The sequence below is a fragment of the Fusarium oxysporum genome, chromosome VI, assembly GCF_013085055.1.
Source record: "Fusarium oxysporum Fo47 chromosome VI, complete sequence".
NCBI lineage: Eukaryota > Fungi > Ascomycota > Sordariomycetes > Hypocreales > Nectriaceae > Fusarium > Fusarium oxysporum.
In genome coordinates, this window is record NC_072845.1 from 574,895 (window position 1) to 597,926 (window position 23,032).

A 23,032-nucleotide genomic window follows, 5' to 3' on the forward strand; every position below is an offset into this window, starting at 1 on the left:
TGTCACTCAGCCATCTGTTTTGGCGTATTTATTTAATTTCATGCTCAGCTACTAGCGATAAGGAACATGTTTAGATTACAAGCGCGCGAATTTTAACGCCTGGCTTATGGCCTGGCTTACTTTCTAGTTCGATACGCTATACGAAAATGTCGCGGGTTTTGATTAATTCTCCGCGGTAGTGTCGTGGCTCACATCAGCCAGAGGATTCCTTCTGTGGGTCATTCAGTTTAAGAGGCCCTCAAATGACGATATTACTAGATGAACTAACAGATATTAATGTCTCGTTAAGCACAGAAATATTGTGTATACTTTACGCATTAGCAGTCGTTGTGTTTTAGGTACTCAATCGCTATGCGCGTCATGATCAACCAGCCAACTGCCGGGTAGGTAGGCTTACTGCTCACTGACACTTGACTCACTGAACCGGCCCGGTCCTCAATGAAGAAGAGCCATTGCCTGAAAGGTGAATGTCAATTGAATCTCATCTTTGCAGTATCTTTTCTGTCATTTGGGTTATCTGAGTACCCATGCATCGTTAACGCGACATCATGGCTGCCGACCCTCCATTCACCTCGCCAGACCTCACGCTCACCCGCGCCCGAGCGAGCGACATACCTTCAATTAAAACTATCGTCAACGCAGCATACGAGAAATATATCCCTCGGATCGGCAAACCGCCAGCCCCAATGACAGCAGACTACGCATCTCTTCTCACAGCCCACAACGTCTTTATCCTGCACGCCGCTCAAACCCCCGTCGGCGCGCTCGTTCTCCAACACGAACCAGACTCCGACGCCATAAAGATCGAGAACTTGGTAGTTAACCCAAGTACGCAGGGTCGAGGTTACGGAAAGGTGTTGATGCGCTATGCTGAAGACTTTGCGAGGTCGCGAGGTCGCAATGCGTTGGAGTTGTATACGAATGTGAAGATGTTTGAGAATCTGGGGCTGTACCTTAAGATGGGGTTCGTGGAGACTGGGAGGAGGGAGGAAGATGGCTTTGAACGTGTGTATTTCCGCAAAGAACTGGAATGATATGGGGATAATAACTTTTATCTACTGCGATGCACCAATTGAACGTCATGTACATATAGCGACGCGCTGATGAAGCCTGCTTCCATCGCGTGAGCCGATTGATCGCCACAGTCCAACGCGACCGTCCCCGTCTTCACAAATGCGCAGACCAGTATATACATATATCGGGTATCTCTATCGCGACAACGACCCCTTCAGCCTCTCAAAACTAAAATTCCATACCTCCGCCCTTCGCGGCCCATCACTCGACTCAACCAGCCCAACATGCTGCAAAACACTCGGATCAAGCGCCCACTTGCTCAGCCCGTTATCCCGCGCGTAATCCTCCATGATCATATCCCCCGGGAACTGATACGGCGGCTCGCGCAGGAAATCCTGCAGGTTCTGTAGGTGATGGTTCGGAAATACTAGGCCTTGCGCACAGCAGCCGTAGCGTGGCATTTCGCGCACCGTGGGGGAGCGTGTGAAGAGTCGGTGAAGGGTTATTCGGCCGGTTACGAAGGCGAGCGCGAGACAGGCGGGGATCCAGAGACCGAGGAGGAGAGCGACCGTTTGGGCGAAGTCTTTGGTTGCGAAGGAGCCGGTGTGGCGGCGCTGTCTACATCGTAGGGCGAGGAGAAGACAGGCTATTAAAGCTGTGTATCCTAGGATGACGACCTTGAGATAGTCAAAGATCTCTTCGTTATTCCAGCCCATAAAGATCTCGGAGTAAAACAGTCGCAGGTACATCCAATCTTTATGCGCATCGGTCGCCTTCTGTTCAACCTCGATGACACCCTTTTTAAACCGCGTGAACCAATCGGGCGAAGCTATTATATCGTCTTCAATAAGCGCAAAGTACGTCGGATCGCGTCTTCGACACGCTTCGAAGAGGACCGAGTGATCAAGTCGTATGTTCTCCACGCGATCGTCGCTGCGTCCCATACCGCGAACATCGTGGGGAAGGACCTTGTAATTGAGCTTCGACTCGGTCTTGGAGTCGTTGGAATACACCAAAACATCATCGGCAAGCCCGAACAACCAATCCTTCCCGTAAGCAAAGTGCTTCGTAGGATCTTTATCCGCCAGCAGAACAACAATGTGAATCTGATTACGCTCATTCGGCGTCAACGTATCAACAAGACTGCCGACGGTATGCGCTAAAAACCCCGACGTCGTGCGATTGATGCTGGGGATGCCGATGCAGAGGAACTCATTGTCGACTTGTACTTCGGTGCGCTGCTTGTGCGCGACGGGGAAGATCTCGCGCTCGAGGTAGGCGTCGACTTGTTTTTCGCGGAGGGCCGAGTAGCGCCGGTTGAAGGCGATGCGGGACTTGTAGAAGAAGGAGGACGGGTCGTCGTAGGAGTTGTGGTAGGACCAGATTAGGGCGGTGAACCACACCAGCCAGAAGCCGATGTTTGCGTGGGAAGGGCGCATGGCGTCATGTCGCGTGCGGTTGAGGAGAGATGCTTGAGAGAAGATGGAGATGGAGGATTTGAATTGAGTTGGGTTTGGGGAGGTTTAGGGCGCAGCCGCTGATGTTACAGTGGTTACCCCGCTGTACCGGAATTATGAATAGAGGTGATTGGTCCGTTTGCGGGGCCCCTTTTTGAGAACGCTAAGCCTTACGCTTTGATTGGTGATATCATTACACGTGCTGAATCCTTCGACATGCATCCGAGGCGCAGTTTTGCCAAGAAATTCAGGAACGGACCGAGTTTTGGGAGGAGAGGCTGCGGGCAGACTTGTCTTGTCTCTTAATATCAGTGACGCGTCGTGTTTTGGAGCGTCAACTGGTGGCAGCGGCTCGTAGTATATGGTATCAGTCATGGTCACGCCGAGTCACTGTGAACAACGCCAAGTTGAGAGTGAGCTGGCGACGTGATTACGCGCATCACCACAATAGAGTGATTAGGCATAGATTTGAAGCATTGAGCGCGATGGACATCAGACTTTGAGCGTGGTAAAGGCACTAGAATGACACTGACGGTGCTCAGCCAGGAGAGAACGAATCATGCCGACCCGTTCGCAATGTCGAGATAAACTCCCTCCACAGCCAATGCCAGGCTCAAAGTCACACTCCAACATACAAAAACCAACACTACAAGACAAGACCAAACACCCTCATCTTCACAATTACTACAACAACCAAGATCATCATGTCTAACCAGGACGTTATGCCCCCTGCTCCTACTGCAAATGAGGATACAGCTCTGAATCCCTTACTCAACGACTCAGCAGGCAAACAAAACGCCAACATCCTATGCCAATGCAAGAGATGCAGTGATCAATGCATAAGAGCTGTTCATAGGGAAAGGGCAATATACTGCAATGTTTGCCTTGAGCTGTGCCATCCTGAGGCTAATTTCTCTTTGGCTGTTGAGAAGTAGTAAATGGAGAAAATTGTGACGCAAAGACATGGGGAATACATGGGTTGACGAGGAGTTAGTTGGGGCTATAGAAGCCAATAAAAAGAGATCAATTAACTGATTTTCTAATTAATATGATAACTTTTGTTGAATCGAGCCAATGCGAGAGTGATAAAGAGAATTGACAACGAGCTCAATTATGACACGTGCGCCGATCCCCAACACCAAACATCTGTGTAGCATAGAGTGATTATTCCTTGTTAATATGTCTAAAGAAGCACCCATAGTTTATATCCTACACTGATAGAGTAATTATGTCTTACATAAGTCACATGTGATCTAGTAGAATGTACAGACTTCTAGCGCTGTCAATGACATTGGGACGTGTCGGTTGACCAGCAGCTGCGACTCATGGTCCACTCCTCTGCACGTCATGTCTGCTGGGATATCTGAACAGTGTCGAACTGACGGGCAACTTGAAGTGAATGATTTGCAGATTAAGAATACACTGACAAAAGCCTTTCTGCAGGCAGTAGCTGTGCGCTTTACACCCTTTGCACGGTGAAAGAAGTTCAAAATGGCCGTGACAAGACTCAACAGCGGGAGAATGATTCATATGCCTGCCACGTCCATCGTAGATATAATCTCGCGGTTGGACCAAACTCAGTTGGAAAATCACACCTCAGCCAACACGCAACACAAACACTACGACAGATTCATAGCAACATCCAAGAACAACCCCCAGCCTATCAGTCTATCACTATGTCTTCCAGCAATACCACCCCAGACCCCTCCCCCTCCCCTTCGGTCGAGGCGACAAACCCTCACACTGGACTCATCAATTCTGCAGCCAACAAACAAGGTGCCATGTCACTCTGCGCCTGCAGGATGCAACCGCAATGCACGAACTTTGTCCTAATTAGGGGCTACAGGTGTCATTGGTGTGTTGAGCATTGCCCACCTGAGGAGTCAGAAGCTCCGGTGGCAATGGGAGGAAGATCATGAGGAGATGGAAATTGATCACTTATTCACTAAACCTCTAAGCTTGGGTGTCAATGATGATCATTGAGGATGGCTATAAATGATGCTTACGCAAGTTCACCGGAGTGGACTTAGTAGGTGATAATAAAGAGAAACTCATATAAATTACGTATCACTGTGTCTGTGTATGAGTGAAGTATTTATAGTTGCGCTCGAGCTATTAAACAATCTATGATCAGACCGAGAGCTGTAGGTAACTCAGCTCACTGTGGGTAACAAGCCTTGTTGAAGTTATGCAGAGGACTCTGAAATCTTGCTGTGAATAAACAATCTCCAAATAACTACATAAGCTCTACGCATGCGCGCGAACGATCTAGAAATCACACTTCAACTCGCCAAATACTCCGCTACTCCAACTAACAACCTTTTACCGCACAAGTCAGAAGGACAGATGCATCCAAGTGTACAACTATCACCTCACAATGCCTCCGAACATGCACATTATTCCTTCCGAGATTCTTGATATTGGCATTGCAGATGGCCAAGTCATGCACGCCTCCCAGCAATACCACGTCTGGAGAAGCAACAACAATAGTTGACCCTTTGGTCGACAACAACGGTCCCAAGCAACATGCCAATAAGGTCCGTCGCTGCCCCTGCGTCTGCGAATAGGTTTGCCGGTCTGACGATGTCTACTGCGATACATGTCTCGCCGCAAGACATAACTATTTGCCCCCCGGGTTTTATAGGTCAAGCTAGGGGTATGATGCTATAGAATAAGCTATGGACTAGTTATCAAAGAAAAAACCCATTACGACAATCCTGGTTCCTTGTGACATCACCGTTCTGCAAGTTGGCTTACTGGTGACAAGATCTACTTTCGGATACACCATTTCCCTTCCATCCATGGGAATATTGTAATACTTGCCAAGGTGGCCTCGACCCGCAAGGCACCACCAATCCCCTAAGACGTCCAGATCTAGTCCCGTTCCACTATAGAACAACTGACGTTTCCATCTTAGCGCCACGGTTGGCATGTTGCCAAGAAAGGTAAGACACGAAGAAATGCCAGGTCCAAACTCAAAGACAAGCCATTTTATTGCCGAAGACCCGTTTGGCACGGTTATAAACAGCCATAATGCTCTTGTGCCAGAGGCGAAATGCTGTGGGAGTATCTGAGCCACAACAAACGCCCAAGGCATGTCGCGATGAAGAATCCAGAGGCAAAGGATATTCTCGTAAGGTCTGTGTGTCTACGGGAGGGACTGGTGCTAATGGCTATAGCTATCTCAAATACTCGTCATTATAGCGACAATCCTCGTTATCGCGCGCCTGAACCTTCGTCTTCGAATACAAAAGCGAAAATTACTACTTAGCGACATATTCATGGTAGCAGCGTGGATATCGGGCCTTATTACAGCTGCGTTTTCACCAGTGTTTACAGTGCTCAATGCATTCGATCCGAGCGTTCATACAACATTGAAGGGATACCATGGAGGTTCTGCCAATTTGGTGTTGATATTGAAGGTGAGTAGAGGAATCGGCGTGATAGATGGGAGCTGACGTGGTTTAGTTGCTGTTCGCATCGAGTTTTCCCTTCTATACGACGCTATACTTGTGCAAAGCTGCGTTGCTTGCTGTTTATCTACAGGTCTTTCCGGAGTTTATGGTCAAGAGGCGCAGGTTCCTCTGGGTGACAATTTGGTTCGTGGGGATCAGTTACATCATCACCATCGTAATTTTATTCTGTATTTGTCTCCCCATAAGCCGAAGCTGGTAGGTTCATTCAGTATGTACTTGAGGCACGGCACTAATAAATCTACAGGGATCTCAGGCCTTCGAGGACATGTCCGAAGTGGACTTATGCTGTCACTTTTCACGTTGGCTGGGGACTGTCATTTCTGGGAGATCTGTTAGGTAAGTTGATCTCCATCCATTCTGTTGGGACAATGTCTAACAAAGTGGAGTGTTCATTCTGCCGTGGTTAATTGTCCCAGCTCTGCACGTCAGAAGAACCTTGAGACTCGGTATATACTTCACCTTCCTTCTCGGCACCGTCAACATGGCTGTTAGTCTTGTTCGCTTTGTCATGATCTGGAAGGCTGGTGCCGATTCTAGCATCTCATTAAGTACAATAGGTAAGACCTACGATTCATTTCGCTACCTACAGATGCTAATCGTTGCTGCAGTACTTTGGAGCGCTCTAGACGTAAACATAGGTCTCGTCGTCGCTTGCCTTCCTTCACTACGTCCATACTTCGGATCGCGAACCAAGTCCCAAGAACCGAGTCGAGAAAGCAACAGCTGGGAGTCCACACGCAAACACTCTGGGTTTGGCAACCGAACGATATGCTTTCACTCCAAGCAGCGTGGTAGCGAGGCGTGGCCATCATCGTCCGACAGTCATGCCAGATACTCGTCAATAGACCAGACAGTCGTTGGGTCCTGGGATGATACAAAAGGATTTAAAGATGCGAATGATATAGAGTTGATGGATCTTCCGGGAGTGAGGACGCGGGACGTAAAATATGGCAAATAGAGGCACGAATAATAGGTGTAGAGCATCACTGATAGTTCACTGAGCGTGGAAGGTATTTCGCGATATGTAATATTGACCAGATCAAAGTTATGTACTAGAGAATGACAAGACATAACTCCAAAGGAGAAATGTCCCGCGCTGAAAAGTAAAGCCCCATCAATTGACACCAGGTCAAGCCTTCTTCATAGTTTTCACATCCACCATCTTTATCATAATTCCCAAGCAATGCCATAGAGAGATTCAGCCTCATTGTTTCAAGGCCAACGAACCTTCACAGGCAGGTCTTACTTAGTCTGGACATAGATGGAAGAAGATCCACTGCTCTGGTAACCCTCAGTAGCGAGAATCTGATAGTAGTGGTTTCCAAGTCTCATGCCAGCCGAATTCCAAGCATTAAAGATAGTCTGCATGTTGACGGCGCCGCTGGTGCGCTTGTTGCGGCGGATGGCCCAGTACTGGTTGAAGGTCTGGATGCCGTCGATGGAGGGCTGCTGCACGCGGGTGGTTTGGTAGAGATCGTAGGTGTCGCCGTCGTTGTAGACAGTGCCCTTGTGCTGGCCAGCAGAGCCGGGGTTGTAAGTGCCGTAGCTCTCAATGACCTAGATGCTGTCAGTGGAGAGTTGGGGGGTGAGATGGGATACGTACGTAGTACTCAACGAGAGGGCTGCGAGTCCAGCCGTAGACGCAAAGGTAGCCGTTACCCTGAGGGCTGAAAGAACCGCCATAGTTGATGGTTCTAGTCCATCATCAGCAAACTATGTCAACTCTTAAAAGCATCTTCAACTTACCGGCCAGTACCAGGGTTCCAACCCTTTCCACCAACAAAGTTACCAGTGTTGCGCCAATCAACCTGGTAGTGACTACCCTCACCCATGCGGTAGTTGGCATAACCACCGCCATCAGACCACCAAGAGTAGAAGTATCCATTGTGGTAACCCTCGGAGTTGCCGGTGACTTGACGGGCCTCGAGGACGGAGGTGGAGTTGCCATCGTCTTGCTCGTCGAGGAAGTCAAAGGGGCGAGCGAGAGCTCCAGTGAGTGCCGAAGCGGCGAGGAGGAGAGACTTGAAGGAGACCATGATGTCTCTTTTGAGATTGGCTGGATAGTTGGGATGTAAATCGAAGAACCCTGATGAGCTGTAGAATCAATTTAGTGGGTGAGCGGGATGTTCTCTAGATATACTCGTATACGGCTTTATATCGCCTGTCATAAGTCGACTGCCAAGTATCTTAGTCCTTAATACTAATATCATCAGGCTCTTCCAACCCTCTAGCTTGGTGCCCTACCTCGGAACCTGGCTCTCCGTTACTAGCAAAAGCAACTCTTTGCATTCATCTTGGAAATCTCAGCCTCTTCTTCCCCACTCGCATGAAGGCCAAGACGGTAAACACTGGAGCCAAGACGGTAAGAACCCTCCTGGCCAATGATAGGTAAACAACCCCTTATCCCCAAGAGTCAGTCTGTGATGCGATTGGCAGGACGCATTCATAAGAACTGGTGTGATGTTTCCTCCGCAATTTCGATCGGTGGCATCCATAATTGTATTCCGGCTAAAATGGCATTCCCCAATTCCTCTGGTCCGTGGCTTGAGATCGTGACTCGGGATGCCGGCGACTTATTTCGGGGAGGCGGGGATCATGGGGAAGGGGGAGTGCGCGTGGCAAACATATCATATTAGGCTGCTATACCGAAGGATAAACATGTGTGCCAAGCTTCCTTCGACGGACGAGTAAGAAAAGCTGAATGACTTGGTGTTGCAATGGGACCACTTCTAGTATCATACTGTTCTTGATGTGTATCCAGGATGTCAGTAATGAGAGCCGAATCTATTGCCGGAGTGCCCAGAACATGGTTTTAATGGAGTGATTGTGCTTGGCATGGTGTGCTTCCACCTTGTCGGGTAAAAGCTTTGAGGCCATTTATAATCCTCGACATTCTGGCAATTGAACTTGAAATACTAATACATAGTACGTAGTATCGCTCACTCATTCATATTGTTTCTTTCGAGTAGTACTCCAATATTGTCCATGAGTTATAGCTCGCTAATCAAGCTTATCTTCGGATCGAAGTAGTATTAGTTAATGAAACACGGCGTCGACGAACGTCAACAAAGGTTAAATTTTAAACTCGCGACGCTTCATCCCGTCGGGTCAATCCGGCTCGACATACTTATACCAATGTAAGATGGCTCTTCGGATCATATGCACGATCCACGTATGCCGCATTCTGGCTAAAGTCCACGATGCATGAGATTTCCTTTTAACCTCGGGTCGTCTCCGTGCTTGGTAATAGATCGGCATCGATATTATTCCCGGAGGAATTTGTTCCCTAATAAGGTTCTTCATCTTCCTGTTTAGCTGTTTAGGCTAATGGCCGGTTAAGTTGGTGGGAGGACATAAGTGCCGTAGTATAGGGATAACATGTTTCATATGTGAGTGCTTAGATTAGCGAGGGCGATACTCCACTTTCTGTAAGGCGGCTTATGGCGAGGGTGAATGGACAAAGTTCTTGATGTCATGCGTTTAAACAGAATTGTGTTGCTGATGAATCAATGCGCGAAGACGGATAAGGTTGAATAGACGATGGACTTTAAGTGACAAGACAACAATGTCAAAGAAGGAGATTTGATACTTGAGATTGTAGGAGTATTTTGTATCTTAGACTCCATTGCTTTGAATGTAAGTCAGCGGTTGTTAGTGTCATGCTATCGTATACATATGTACAGCATCCCATTCTTTACTGGAGAGTTTGACAAGCTCAATTTCCAACTTCTTGGTTCCAAATGTAGTTGCGATACAAGGATGAGATGTCTAATTATGGCTGGTTTGTCTGGCTGTCAGGGCCGGATAAATATGGATAAGGTCGAACGACCATGTACTACACGGAGACGTCAGCTATCATATCACTTTGCTGGCAAAGGTACATACCTATTTGGGCGGCTAAACGTGTTACGATGCAATCTGAGTTTAGGTAATATAGAGTAATAGCGAGTGGCATTCTTCGTCGATCCTACTATGTCTGCATTCGCGAAGTGTTATATTGCCCCCAGTGCTATTACTGAAGCATCACGACTATGGCAAGCTGACCCCATTCCGTCGTGCCATAAATGCATTTGTCAGTTACCCTTCGAGAATGATCGGGTATGTAAAGGTAATTGATGTGAGGGTACCTTCCTCATCCATGTTATTAGCTTTACGCCTGTTCCTCAATAGGTTGCGGACGGTCCAGGCAGATCCCAGACCGTAGCAACATGAGATCCAAGAAAGGATAGCCTACGCTGACCCTATAGATTTCGGAGGGGCCATGCATCTTTTCGCATGCCATGCTGCAACATTTGAGGTATGCAAGGATCTCAGCTCAGGGTATGTAGCATATATTTCCAAGCGTATCGGGCCACGGTATGCATTAGTTAATGTCTGAGACTTGCTACTTGCAACCCTGAGGACATGGTAACAGTGTGAGCTTCCAACTCCTGTGAATAAAGGCAGTTGTCCTCACGCCAGATCTCTCCAATTTACACTGTTCCCTCCCCAGAAGATTGTTGAAGAAACTCTTTTGCTAGTTCATCCTCTTGTTTGAAGTATGCATCTGCATCTCGGCTTGGCTTGAACACCTCAGACCGGATAATTTGTGTTTACTTGTTAGTTGAAGTCAGGTCTGACTGTCAGGTGTCTTTCCTGTTCAGATGGATATTCATGGATGTCGAGCCTGGTTACTAGATTCGCGTCTCGAGCAACAAGCAAGGCCATTGGTGCATAAGAGAGGATGGCAATATTGACGATAATGGAGTAAAGCAGCATATGGCTTAAGGTGGAAACTTCGATCCTACAAAGGGATGCTGAGACAATGAGGCCATTATCTTCCATTTTGAAGCGTCTAACCTACTCTGCCAGAAGCCTCGGCCTCCAGCACGAATTAACTCCGACTAACGTAATAAATAACGCAAACTTGAGACATATGTTCAGCTCCCTATCTTCTCCTTCAAATGGCCAGACAGGTACTCCATCGTCAGTACCTGATCACGGACTAAACCTGATTTACCTCAAATAGAGTTATGAGCAGGACGAATCTGATGTCTAGACAAGGTCCGAGCCATGGCAGTCGTATGACTTATCATATGAAGTGTTGTTGGTTGTAGAGAAGACGATTCTTGAAGTGTACGAAGGGGGACATCCGATTGACTAGAACAAGTCACTTTGTTGGTTGGCTGGCAATTTAAGAGGGTCTTTCCGCGACAGCGAGACACGCCTAACACTAATTGAAACGACAGCTATCTGACCCCCTGGTGGTGGCCATAAGTGAAAGAAGCTTTCGTGTTCTTTGGTCCATGGGTATGATAATCCTGATGCTTAGTGTTTGGAAATAAATAACAACTTCGACAAGTCGTAGGATATAGTTAAAAGAAAGGAGAAAAAGGATATATATATATTATATAAAGATAAGAAGCTTTTAGTAATATTAGACTTATAATCTACTAATACTGACGAAACGGTGATTTTATCGCGAAATGTACAGGGTATGTAGTGAGATAAGATAAGATAAGATAAGCCCCATGACGTCGTTGTGCGGATAACACGGCATACCTTGAACTCAACCTTCCCAGCTCAATCAGAAAGACGCGTCTCCCCAATTTCCTTCTCTAAAAGCACTGATTCCATCAGTAGCGAAATGTCGTCAACAAGTATCGAACGTGTGGGCAGCTCGCTGGAGGAACAGCCACTTCTGCGACCCGGGAAGAGAAGACTTCCGTCCTTGAACATCCAGCATTGGCATTCTCATCCCTTCAGAGGTGATGCATGGAGCGCGAGAAGTACGAAACAGAAGACTGTGCAGTTTCTTTCGTCGAAAGCTGGGCATTACTCTGTTCTTACGCTGGTGTCGCTTGATGTTCTTAGCATGATTGCTGGTGAGTAGATGGGGTGTTAATTGAGCAATAAACTGATAGCGGTAGACTTCGTTCTCAATCTGTTCAAATGTGAGCAAGGTAGGAAGGGATCGGATTGGGACCTGGCCCTGGAGATACTTGGCTCTGTCAGTCTGGTGTTCTCATGCCTATTCGTTGTCGAACTCATTGCCTCTGTCTGGGCATTTGGCTGGAAGTCAGTTCTGGTCCCATCTCATTCATATCGCATAGACTGACATTCTTAGATACTTTAATTCTTGGTTCCATTGTTTCGACGCTTTCATTGTCATCGCAGGCTTCATAACTGACGTCGCACTCCGTGGTATCATCGAGGAGGTCGCTTCTCTAATTGTCGTCATGCGGCTTTGGCGAGTCGTCAAAATTATTGAAGAACTCGGCGTTGGAGCTCAGGAGCGGACTGAAGAATTGAATACAAAGCTGGAGAAGTTTGAGAGTGAGAATGAAGAACTGAGAAACGAGATCTCACGGCTGAAGGGAGCGATGAGGAAGGCGGGCTTGGACCAGCAGAACATTGGAGGCATTGCTGGCTAAAGACTGAGGCCTCGAGTGTAAGACAGGATGCGGCCTTGGCAGTCTATCAGAAATGTGAAGGGGTTGTGCTACAGACGCTGCGACTCTGCTGTTGAGATGCTGTTCCAGTGACTAAGCAGGGTTATCAGGTATGGCTGCATTCCGAAATTGTCTGGGAAAATGAGACAATGAGAGATTCGCTATAGTGTCCGGAACTATTTCCCTCTTTTCTCCGATCCGGAAACAATATATCGTGAAGAGTGGAGCTCCCCCGCCGAAGTGATCAGCATGCCCATTTCAGGCAATTTTCCCCGCCGGGGTGAAGATACTCTTTTGGGAACCTTCGACTTGACAGACAGAAGACCGATTTAAAGACAGACCTGAACCAATGCAATTGTAACAAGTTTCTTTCTTTATTTTCTCACTTGTATTTGGTATATCCTTGTCGGAAGAGAAGAGATTAAAATGGTTGTCATCAAGCGATTCCGAACAGTCTGGGGTGTCGAGTCTGGGAAAGACTTTGAGAACTGGATCCCATGGTTTCCTGATCTCAAGAAGCAAGGCTACGGTGGGATTCACGCATAGAACTGGTAAATGCCGATACTAACATGATGCAGCTGGTGTTGAAGTCGATATCACAGATCGCGATGTCGACAACCTTCAGCAATTGCGAAAGATCTTGGATGATGTTGACCTGGAAGCCACTGTGCTGTAAGTTACTCATCACAGGTCTGCGACGATGGCTTACCTTCAAAAGACTACATACAGCATGGGCGGGCTACGTTGGCGGTCGGCCCAGAGATCTCGCGCCAGATGTCCACCTCGATATTTACCGCCAGAACCTCGAGCGCGCAAAGATCTTGAAGCCTGTTAAGATCAACGCCCAATCCGGAGGGTGAGTCTCATGGAATTTCACAGTATTTCAGCAGTTGATCATCATAGCGACTACTGGAGTCTTGACGAATCTGTTTACTTTTACCAGAAGACCCTTGGTATCGACAAGGAGCTGGGTCTCACGGGCCTGGTCAGCCACGAAACGCATCGCAACAGGTCTTTGTTCACGCCGTATGCAGCCAAGTATATCCTGCCAAAGGTTCCAGAGTAAGTTCATACTATAATGGCCTTCGCGGATGTAGGCTGACCAGGTGCAAGGCTTCGAGTGACGGCAGATATCTCTCACTGGGTTGTCGTGTGCGAAAGACTCCTGGATCTCGGTGAAGAAGACAGAGAGATACTAGATCTGTTAATCCCAAGAGTAAGAACTTACCTCATCAATCGTCTTGTATAGTTACTCACATATACCTAGGTAACTCATATCCATGCCCGCATAGGAACGACTCAGTCGTCACAGTGTCCTGAGCCTGAAGATCCCGTGTTCAAAGAGGAACGAGAGTTCTTTGAGAGGCTTTGGCTACGCATTGTCAAGGCGAGAAGCAAGGATAGTGATCTTATTACTTTTGTACCGGAATATGGGTAGGTGAATTCAATGAATTGAGGTCCGGTTTACGCATTGCTGACATTTATAGTCCATATCCTTATCATCCGTATGGAAGTGTCAGGACGCATGGACAGGTTGCTGATAGTGAAGGAGCGAGGTTGCAAAAGCTCTTTGAAGATAGCCTGAAGGAGTAAGAAACTTCACGATGAAGTCTATGGCGAGAAACTTTCTTGGATCTTGATAATAGACTTCGAGCCCATGTATTTAGGCCGTATTGATATCTATTCGTCTCTACCACCCACTTGCTCTAACCCATACGTCAACAATCTTAGTTGCATCTCCTTCCGAAGAGTCAACCACAAGATACCATCCATATAATGCCCCCGCAACGCAAGCATGGTTCGGGAATATGACGACATCCTGTCCAACCTCCAACGGAACCGGCGGTAGAGTAGAAGCATCCTCGCCCTTAGCATGTTCCCAGGCCGCAATCGAATGTTCCTGGCTGATTCTATCAATGATCAACCGCCTTCCCCTGTAGGATTCTGCCTTGTAAGACGATTGGCTTATGACACCCCAGCCTGGATAAGCAGCACAAGGCTCCCGGCCAAGCCCAAGACAGCCAACAGCAACCAATGCTTCAGGCTGCGATCTCTCTTTGTCATTATAGAGACTACAAACTTCGGCTATGATTGAAATAGCAATCTCATCCTCGAAGGATCCCAGCTCTCGCCTCGAGTTAGTTGAGACTTGTTGCATATCCAGAATCGAGTATACGCCAGCGTGAAGCTCAAGCTTGGTTTGGAGTCCGCCTGGTTTGCCTGTTGTGACAGCTTGGATGGACTTGCGTAGAGACTCGGCTGCTGGCGACAGATCGCCTTGTGCTGTTACTAAATTCTCGACTGCTGTGACCTGTGGAGAAGCACCAACACTGATGACTAGCTCTTTGTCCTTCGCAAAGAGATGGGCGTTGGCGTTGACTGCATCAAGACAGCCCCGAATCTCTCCCTCGAGATTCGCCATAGCTTGCTCTGGCGTGCTGTCTTTGTAACTAAGACTACTATGAGAGTACAATCCGAGCAACTCCGCCTCTCCGTGGGCTTCAAGCTCTGCGAGTGCCTCGATCAGGCCGTTCTTGTTCATCGCAGTTGGCGGCAGTCCTGCACGATGATATCCCGTGTCGACCTTCAAAAACACCCTGGCGGGGAACTTGGAATGCTGCGAGAACGCCTTCACAGAGCCAAGCTGCGTCGGGTGATCTATGAGGACAGAGATACTTCCTTGTCCTAACTCCGAGCCAAGTGATGCCAACCTTGAGATCTGCGAGCGGGGTAGAGGAAGGCCGTAGAGGATATCAAGGCGACGACCTGCATCTTTGTACTCCTTCAAGAGAGGTAGGAGATGTTCAATCTCAGCTAGAGTTGATACAATAAGCTTGACGTCACCGCTTCCCTGACCGATCTGTAGACGTGTTGCTTCTATGGTCTGAACGTCGTCAGCGTAAGCGTTTCATATGAACATGATGTAATTGACCTTATGAGTCTTGACATGCGCTCGGAAACCAAGACCAAGAGTATCAACAGCTTTAAGCATGGACTGACAATGACGAGTCACCCTAGTTTTGTCTAAAATGACAGCGGGCTTCGGAACATCGTGTATGCTTTTGCCGACGTAGAATTGGCGCAACTCTTCGATTGGAGGGGCCTGTCGTTGAGGGATAGCCATCTTGGTTGATTAGACCGATTTATAAATACAATACAAACTAAATAGTTTTACAGACGAGAGAACGGCGTAAGTACAGACTAATATAAAGCTCACGGAGTTGTTTTATGTCAGCAAAGTTGTCAGAGGGCGCAGCGGACTTAGAAATATCCGTTGGTGGAGACATGCCGCTATTCCCAGAATGTTAGGTAGCTTCCAGTTTGAGCCAATCAACGATAATAGACTTTGGAAGGATTCAATGTGAGTCATTCAGTTAAGAGGTCTCTTTGTGTAAGAGAAATATCAATTTTGCGATTTTGAACTCGTGAAAGAAAGTACTCATTCCCAGTATCTCGCCTAACAAGATCTCAAGTGTGAGTAGATGGCTCCAGGGACAACTTATATGCGATTATAAACCTCTTTAGACAAATAGACAATATTTTCTAGGGATAATATACATAATCCTTTATTAAGGAGTTAGTAGTTTAATGTTTAGTCTTAAAGCCAGTAGCCATATATAGCTTTATTAACCGAGTCGGTTATAGAATATCGTAGGTTTCAGTTTAGATAGCAAGTGAAAGATCGCTGGAGTCCGACGGTTCAGAAACATGATTGGCGTGGCCAGCCAAGCAAGTTCAGATGAATATTGAGCTCGTTCTGAATTTGATAAATGCAGGGTGGTGGTTCTTTCTCGCAATGGTTGTAGTCACATTCAGGCAGTTGCCGCCCAACTCGACCGAAATGAGCAGTTAGTATTAGGTCGGTCCCAGGTAATGTATAGTTTGAGAATCTAGAGTCCCTAGATAACGGCCTGAGAAAGGCATAATATTGTGCCATCTGTTATTGCTCCATAGCATGTAGGCAATGTTGGGGCGGTGGCCAGTCAGCCGTTCATTTTGCCTGCTTCACTTACGCGCCACATTAGGCATTCTGCCCAATCCGGGTAGTTCAAGTGGCCGACCTAGTCTCTCTTCGCCTTTAAAGCCTTTTGCTTACTCGTTGAACCATGCCCGAAGGCATATATGTGTCATTGAACCTAAAGTCTAGAAGCAAGCTTTAAGGGCCATTTTGTCTCTACTTAGGGTAGTTCTTAAGATAAAGTCTTAATATGATGCCGAATACTTGATGTCTGGTCAGTCTTCTCTTGCCATGGTGTGACTGCAGAATGAATGAGAAATCAGCTGCAATGCGACGCGGCACTCCATGATTGGTTGGCCTGCAGGCTGCCAGGCTCTCACTTCGCTGGGAATGACATTGCTAAGATTTCCGATGCTAAAGCTCTGGAAAACCTACTATCTATACTTGCAAATTAGGATATTGTATAGAACATGCCATATTGGGTTTGATATTGCCTCTTCACAGCCGTCCTTCGACTCTTGCATGTTGCATTGCCGTGTCATTAAGTCAACGCAAGCTAAGGGTCATGCAGGAAGCGCCATTTTTGGAAAATCCAATCCGCCTTGTTTGACACAGCCGCATCCCTTGGCATTAAATCCCCGCGTTTCCCAAAACTCCAAATTTCGCAACCTGACCCAAACAACACCGCTCATGCTAAGTTTGTCCCAATGGACCAGCAAGAACAGAGTTGCAGAAAGCATGATTTCTTCGTGCAATCCACCAACGAATTGTTCCTGAGGACGTGTCTGTCCTGCGGATTTGTTGAAGAGTTCCAGCTATCACAAACAAAGCAAAGGGTCGATCCGTGGCAAGGCTGGCTCTCAGCTAAGATTCGGCGGCTGTCATGGCCCCCTGGCGTTAAATACTCTGAAACTGACCCACGAACCCAAACATATGTCTATAGCTACCGCCCAAACATGCAGACGTCACTTCAGAATCTGCCTCAAATAGATGTAGGATTATGTTTGTCCCACTGGTGAACATCATGCTAAGCATTATGGGCAGGTGAACCCCTACGTCTACTGTGACCTACCCAAAACCTCCTGTATTCGGCTATTGGAACTATTGTCAGGCTACAGACTCAATCCTCTCAGAGGCCGTCTATTCGAGGTCTGTTGGGAGCAAGACAGTTGTCCTTCATATTCTGCCTTGTCCTACACCTGGGCAGATGACAAAGGCGACACCTCACTTTCAAACCTCATATTCCTTAATGAGGAACAAAAGGTTCTACGTATAACACGCAACTGCGATCGTGCTTTAAGAAGCCTGCGCCAAAAGAATAAGTCAGTCTTCATATGGGTCGATTCTATTTGCATCAACCAGTCATCTCCTTCGGAGAGATCTCACCAGGTTGCGTTGATGAAAACCATCTACTCTAAAGCAGCTACTGTTCATGCCTACGTGGGAGAAAGAGAGAGTGGAGAAGATTGTACGGGATTGGAAGCCATGAGCCTATTGAGAGATACCCAAGGCAATGGAACCTCTGACATATTGTTCTCGCCAGAACATAGCAACATCGCTATTCTTAACACCTTCTTCTCAAGGCCGTACTTTACTCGATTATGGGTTGTCCAAGAGCTTCTACTTGCTGGATCTATTACGATTCACTGCGGGGAGGTTTCACTCCCATTCTCCAACGAGTCCATCTCTCTGTTATACGAGCAAGGTGTCAAGATTCCTTCATGGGTTCAATATGCTGGAAAGGTTAAATCACACACGGAGCGAACCCCTATGGACTTGAAAGACCTCCTTATTGCAACGAGTGTCTGCCGCGTGACAGATCTGCGTGATAAGGTATTTGGGTTGCTAGGTCTTGTTAGCGACGTCCAAGGCTCAGACTTGAGTCCTGATTACGAGTTAATGGTCCGCGAGGTTTACATCGGTGTCGCTGCATACCTGATGGAGAGCTATCAATGCTGCGATATCATTCAGTATATAAACAACAATGACCGGAACGGAAAAAGCTATTATGGCATCCCATGTTGGGTCCCTATCTGGGATACATTCACGCCGCTACAGGGTTTCAAGGACATCTTTAGACATATTCGCCAGATTGAGCTGGATCTTAGACACCTCGCTACTGACAACTCACCGCTGGACTGCCATACGATACGCACTATTGATGGTTGGCCCCATGATGAGAACTCGGAGTGCAACAGCAAAGGAAGACGCTGTAAAACAGTGTACTCGGGGTCAGGTTACCTTGCAACTAGCATCGAGACAGTGTTTCTTATCCGATCACTTTCCTCCTCCGTCACAATTCAGTCGGCACCGAACAGTGGGATAGAAAACCTCGAGTACGGCACAGCCGTCTGGAATCTGAAAGACAATGTTAAAATTGCAGTTCGGAGCTTCGCATGGGCGCTTCAGCGTCCCCATGGCCATACGGAAATAATCCGAGTCGAGGGGTGTACTTCATTATTCCTCGCACAACAATCTCAACATAATGAGCTAGAATATCGACTGATCAGTCCGTGTGTTGCAGCTATAGCCTGCCAAACAAAGAAGTCTAGCCCTGTTGAAGTTCTCAAGTTCGATGAACTGCAACGCCTCACACAGTTCACACCTCTTACACTGAATATGGTCCAGTTCATAGACAAGTGGAGAAATATTGTATTCACGATGACAAGATCAGATCCGTCAGAAAGAGAACATGTTTTACCTATCGGAGACCAAAGCTGCCATTATTCATCTCTGGACATGTCCAAGACATACTCTCCAACTTGGAGAAGCTGGGGGCCTTTTCTGGCACCGGAAGCTTGGCATGCGTCCTCAAGCAATACAGAACTGCAGAAACAACTGCCGAGCCTGGCTGAGTTTTGGGACAAAGCCCATCTATTGCATACTTGCGTCCGGGACTGGATCAAGAGTGCCTGGAACGTGGCCAGATACCGTTTCGCTGTCTTACTTCACAGCCGTCTACATGACCTGAAAGGAGCACTGAGAGACTGTCTTGAAAAGTCGAAGCAATTATCAAAAGCCTTCAGGAAGACTATTGGGAGCGGCTTCACCGTTCAGAGTACGCGCTTGCTCAAGCAGCTCGATGATGCTCTGACCAACCCTGGAGCCGTAGCGGCAGAAAGCACCCTGGGCTGCCAAGGAACGATAGAGGGTCTCACTGAGGACATAGAAACTCTCAGTAAATTTTTACGTGAAGATCAGTCATATTTAGACAAGGCTTTCCCACTAGAGCTAAGAGATATAAACCCGGAGTATATTACTATAAAGCAAACCATGGAATGGAAAAAGGTACTTACAGGGCTAGTAAGGATAAATACAGAGGCAAAGTATGTAAGTTTTCTTTAGTCATTTAATTCCAGCATTGGCATTTTATTTTAATATAAGCATCGTTGTGAATATTTTCTTTAAAACCCGATATATTATATATCAATAAGTAGAAGCGAAAAATAATAAAGATAATACAAATCAGCTATAAAGAAGACTATTGTGTATTATAAGTGCTGTCTCTGAGTTGAATTCGCCTGAGAGTCGACTAGGGAAAATACACAGGCAGTTTAGTCCACTTAGCATTAAGCTTGAGGTTCTCGACCTAATCTGCCTAGCTCTAAGTTCTGTGTGGTGAATACAAGCTCTCAGCCATATACCCCAACTGAAAATAGCACATCTTGCTCAGTGAAAGCTTACAGGAAGTTTACCGGGATTAATCCTTAGGGGCCAATTCAAGTTGCTGCGATATTCCAGTAAACTTACAGTCTGGTATCTGCTGGGGGAGCAATTACTCAGTGGCCTTGCCATTGGATCATTTTGTTCAAATGATATATATTGTTAACTATCTGCTGCTTCGCGAAGCCAGCCACGGTTCGCAAAAATATAATGGCCGTTCTTCATGGATAGATCTGAATGACGGATTGCGAAGATGAATTCTGGAAAAAAGCCATTGCTGAGATAGGATTATTATATAGATATTAACTTAACTCCCTTTGTGTTTTATCTCATTAGTAAGATGCATGTATAACTTGATTTATTCCTGGTTTTGTGTTTTCCTGATATATTCTCGGCCCGTCGGCTTCGTAGTATCATATTCGTTCTAAGATATTTAGAGTAGCTTCTTCTCCCACCTGAGAGGTTGGAAGATATGGATGGAATGGTTTCAGCAGAGGATGTCATGGCTATAGTAAATATCGATGGTTTAATAATAGAAATACATTAACCAGCTTTTGAATGCCGGCTATCGGTGACACTCCTCTTTCAGCCTTACCCGCCGGATCTCAGCAGGCCCGTATGTAAGATCAGCACTAGCTCCTCCGAGCGGGGAGCAATTCTCGCAACTTCGGATAGCATCGGTTCATGAATTACCTATACGGGGTCCAAGGCTAGCTGCTAACGCCTGCGACTACTTGCTGTCAAACTGATAGCTCCCTCGAGTGAAACGAATGTATTTCGGCGATTCAAACTCATCGGACAATAGACATCATACCAAACCAAGTCAGGCTGTGGATCTGAATCTGAGAACAGTGCATCAGGGTTCAGGGGGCTAGTGAGCACTAGCTCTTAGTAATATCACTGGCGTCTGAGCCCCAGCGAACAGTCTTACCTGGGCCCACCTCACGATGCTGACCGTCGTAGCAAAAGGCTCAAAGGTCTGAAGAGCGGTGACTCGAGCGGCATATCCGTATGGGCCAACGTAATCGGAACCGGCAAGGTAGCTTATCCTCCATTACAATTCTCGCGGCCCCCAATAGTAAGCCTTTACCAGCCCCGTACTACCACGTAGCACTTGTAAATGGTTGGATATGTTCAAGTAGAATATTATCTGGTGAACCATCATGCATGAAAAGAAAGTCTTATGCGAAGAAAAACCATGCTGGAGATATTTCAAGCCCCGTGCGGCAACCATTGAAGCCCTCACTAAACACAATTGGCCAATTTATAGCTAGCCTTGAACATTTGGGGTCTGTTCTCGCACCACGCTTCTCAAGCGACGTCATAAACGGGCTAATTCCTACTCCGCAGCACTTGAGTAGTTATCGACAGCGCTCCAACGACCCTTTTCTCTACATTAGCTTAACATCAATACCATCACATGTGACGAAGCTTACGACGATCTTTACCCTTTTGAGCCGTGGTTCGGGTTGTCGGCTGATGATAGTCAGCGAGTTCCGGTGTAAATGGAGTTCTTGGGTGAGACTTTGGTCCCGAGAACCGGGGAACAGGGCTGAAGATCCTTTGGTCTTACGTGCATACGACGAGGATACGAGAACTTGGAATGGGTTGAGGTGATGGATATAAATGAGGTTGGGTTCCGCCATGTGAAAGAGGGGCTCTTTGATGTTTGCTCAAGCAGTTTCATCTTCTGTGCTAGGAGTGACCGCTATGGCTACAACAAACGGAACCAACGGCAATATGCCGCAGAAGACCCGTGAGGAAAGTAACCATCACATGGAGTCGTCAATCTGGAACGACGTCAAGTTCAGGCCTGATGATATCATCATCACTACCTACGCCAAGTCAGGCACAACTGTAAGCTGTCACTCTATTGCTCCGAGCCAGTATCTAATTATCGCGATAGTGGGTTCAGCAAATCGTCTCTCAGCTCATCCACCAAGGCGACCCAACCGTTCCAGCAGGCGCTCTCTCACCATGGGTCGACCTGCGCATCGTCCCCAAGGAGGCCATGCTAGGACTAATCGAATCACAAACTCACCGTCGCTTCCTCAAGACACATCTCCCTCTTGACGCTCTTGTCTGGAACCCCCAAGCCAAGTATATCTTCATCGCACGCGACGGTCGTGATATGGTTTGGAGTATCCACAATCATATGTATCGCGCTACAGATACCTTCTACAGCTTTTTCGAGAACACAGGTTATGAGGGCCAACCTCCTAAACGACCAAGTGAGAATCCCAAAGACATTTTCGATCAGCTTGTGAAGGACGACATGCCAAGTTCTCTTGGTTGGCCTTTCTGGAGTCATGTTCGTGGATGGTGGGAGCATCGTGACCAGCCTAACTTGCTTCTTGTCCACTTCAATGATCTCAAAGCTGATCTTGAAGGAGGAATCAAGAGAATTTCCAAATTTCTTGAGATTCCGGACATGCCGGACGATAAGTTCAAAGATGTCGTTGAGCATTCTACGTTTGATTGGATGAAGGAGCATGCGGAATTGGCGGCGCCGCCTCAGGCTGAGGTTGCTTGGGAGAACGGGGCGAAGGACTTTGTGTACAAGGGAACGAACTCGAGATGGAAGGATGTGCTTTCTGAGGAGGACTGTAAGGCGTACGAAGAGAGGGCGACGAAGGAGCTCGGAGAGGAGTGTGCGAACTGGCTGCAGCACGGAGGTTGGCTGAAGTGAGCCATAGTTGCAGAGAGTCATGATACGGGGAGGTTTCCAATTCGTTATGTATCATTTGAGATATGCGAGCCTACGTTTCATGGCTTAATATGTAAACATATGGATATTCATCTTTTGTCTTCTTTTCAGTGGAGCATAGCACCTTCATCATCGGCTATGTATGCCCTATCTGCGGATGACCTTTGGTTCAAGGTAGTAGTGTTTCAGAGGGCAAACGAAGCCATTCTAATCAAGAAATTCTTATGTAATGTTCTGTTTACTCAAAGCATTGGTTTGTATACAGATCTAGTAAATATCTGTACTGTTATAACTAGAAAAGTTCCATTGGACTAAAGAGACCAGGC

The 23,032-nt window shown here is 47.1% G+C and overlaps 9 protein-coding genes across 9 annotated transcripts; 6 read left to right on the forward strand and 3 right to left on the reverse strand.

Annotated features, from left to right (window-relative positions):
- Nucleotides 1-548: 548 nt before the first annotated feature.
- FOBCDRAFT_275081 (acyl-CoA N-acyltransferase) lies at nt 549-1,034 on the forward strand (the record flags this gene model as incomplete). Its single annotated transcript, XM_031187367.2, has 1 exon — nt 549-1,034. The coding sequence occupies one exon, from the start codon at nt 549-551 to the stop codon at nt 1,032-1,034; it is 486 nt and encodes a 161-aa protein (XP_031038502.2).
- On the reverse strand, nt 982-2,546 carry FOBCDRAFT_225021 (uncharacterized protein). Its single transcript, XM_031187366.3, has one exon. It carries the CDS (start codon nt 2,451-2,453, stop codon nt 1,209-1,211), a length of 1,245 nt encoding a protein of 414 aa, XP_031038501.2. The 5' UTR covers nt 2,454-2,546; the 3' UTR covers nt 982-1,208.
- Nucleotides 2,547-5,526: 2,980 nt separating this feature from the next.
- Nucleotides 5,527-6,905, forward strand: FOBCDRAFT_240684 (uncharacterized protein; the record flags this gene model as incomplete). Its single annotated transcript, XM_059610323.1, has 6 exons — nt 5,527-5,613; nt 5,651-5,893; nt 6,018-6,142; nt 6,192-6,283; nt 6,364-6,504; nt 6,556-6,905. 6 exons carry the CDS (start codon nt 5,527-5,529, stop codon nt 6,903-6,905), a joined length of 1,038 nt encoding a protein of 345 aa, XP_059465075.1.
- Nucleotides 6,906-7,189: 284 nt separating this feature from the next.
- On the reverse strand, nt 7,190-7,983 carry FOBCDRAFT_202606 (glycosyl hydrolases family 11-domain-containing protein; the record flags this gene model as incomplete). Its single annotated transcript, XM_031187363.3, has 3 exons — nt 7,190-7,504; nt 7,551-7,641; nt 7,694-7,983. The coding sequence occupies 3 exons, from the start codon at nt 7,981-7,983 to the stop codon at nt 7,190-7,192; spliced, it is 696 nt and encodes a 231-aa protein (XP_031038498.3).
- Nucleotides 7,984-11,452: 3,469 nt separating this feature from the next.
- Nucleotides 11,453-12,726, forward strand: FOBCDRAFT_225024 (uncharacterized protein). The gene is made up of 3 exons (XM_031187361.3): nt 11,453-11,811; nt 11,857-12,004; nt 12,054-12,726. The coding sequence occupies exons 1-3, from the start codon at nt 11,574-11,576 to the stop codon at nt 12,358-12,360; spliced, it is 693 nt and encodes a 230-aa protein (XP_031038496.2). The 5' UTR covers nt 11,453-11,573; the 3' UTR covers nt 12,361-12,726.
- A 78-nt stretch (nt 12,727-12,804) lies between these two features.
- FOBCDRAFT_261568 (uncharacterized protein) lies at nt 12,805-14,032 on the forward strand (the record flags this gene model as incomplete). The annotated part of the gene is made up of 7 exons (XM_031187360.3): nt 12,805-12,907; nt 12,957-13,050; nt 13,097-13,234; nt 13,282-13,440; nt 13,492-13,594; nt 13,646-13,812; nt 13,866-14,032. 7 exons carry the CDS (start codon nt 12,805-12,807, stop codon nt 13,969-13,971), a joined length of 870 nt encoding a protein of 289 aa, XP_031038495.2. The 3' UTR covers nt 13,972-14,032.
- Nucleotides 14,033-14,047: 15 nt separating this feature from the next.
- FOBCDRAFT_162740 (uncharacterized protein) lies at nt 14,048-15,560 on the reverse strand. The gene is made up of 2 exons (XM_031187359.3): nt 15,311-15,560; nt 14,048-15,262 (listed from the first exon to the last, which is right to left on the reverse strand). Exons 1-2 carry the CDS (start codon nt 15,500-15,502, stop codon nt 14,069-14,071), a joined length of 1,386 nt encoding a protein of 461 aa, XP_031038494.2. The 5' UTR covers nt 15,503-15,560; the 3' UTR covers nt 14,048-14,068.
- Nucleotides 15,561-17,043: 1,483 nt separating this feature from the next.
- FOBCDRAFT_137426 (heterokaryon incompatibility protein-domain-containing protein) lies at nt 17,044-19,681 on the forward strand (the record flags this gene model as incomplete). Its single annotated transcript, XM_059607976.1, has 3 exons — nt 17,044-17,328; nt 17,381-18,238; nt 18,308-19,681. The coding sequence occupies 3 exons, from the start codon at nt 17,044-17,046 to the stop codon at nt 19,679-19,681; spliced, it is 2,517 nt and encodes an 838-aa protein (XP_059465076.1).
- A 2,025-nt stretch (nt 19,682-21,706) lies between these two features.
- FOBCDRAFT_251013 (P-loop containing nucleoside triphosphate hydrolase protein) lies at nt 21,707-22,688 on the forward strand (the record flags this gene model as incomplete). The annotated part of the gene is made up of 2 exons (XM_031187357.3): nt 21,707-21,856; nt 21,906-22,688. 2 exons carry the CDS (start codon nt 21,710-21,712, stop codon nt 22,686-22,688), a joined length of 930 nt encoding a protein of 309 aa, XP_031038492.3.
- Between the last annotated feature and the right edge of the window lie 344 nt (nt 22,689-23,032).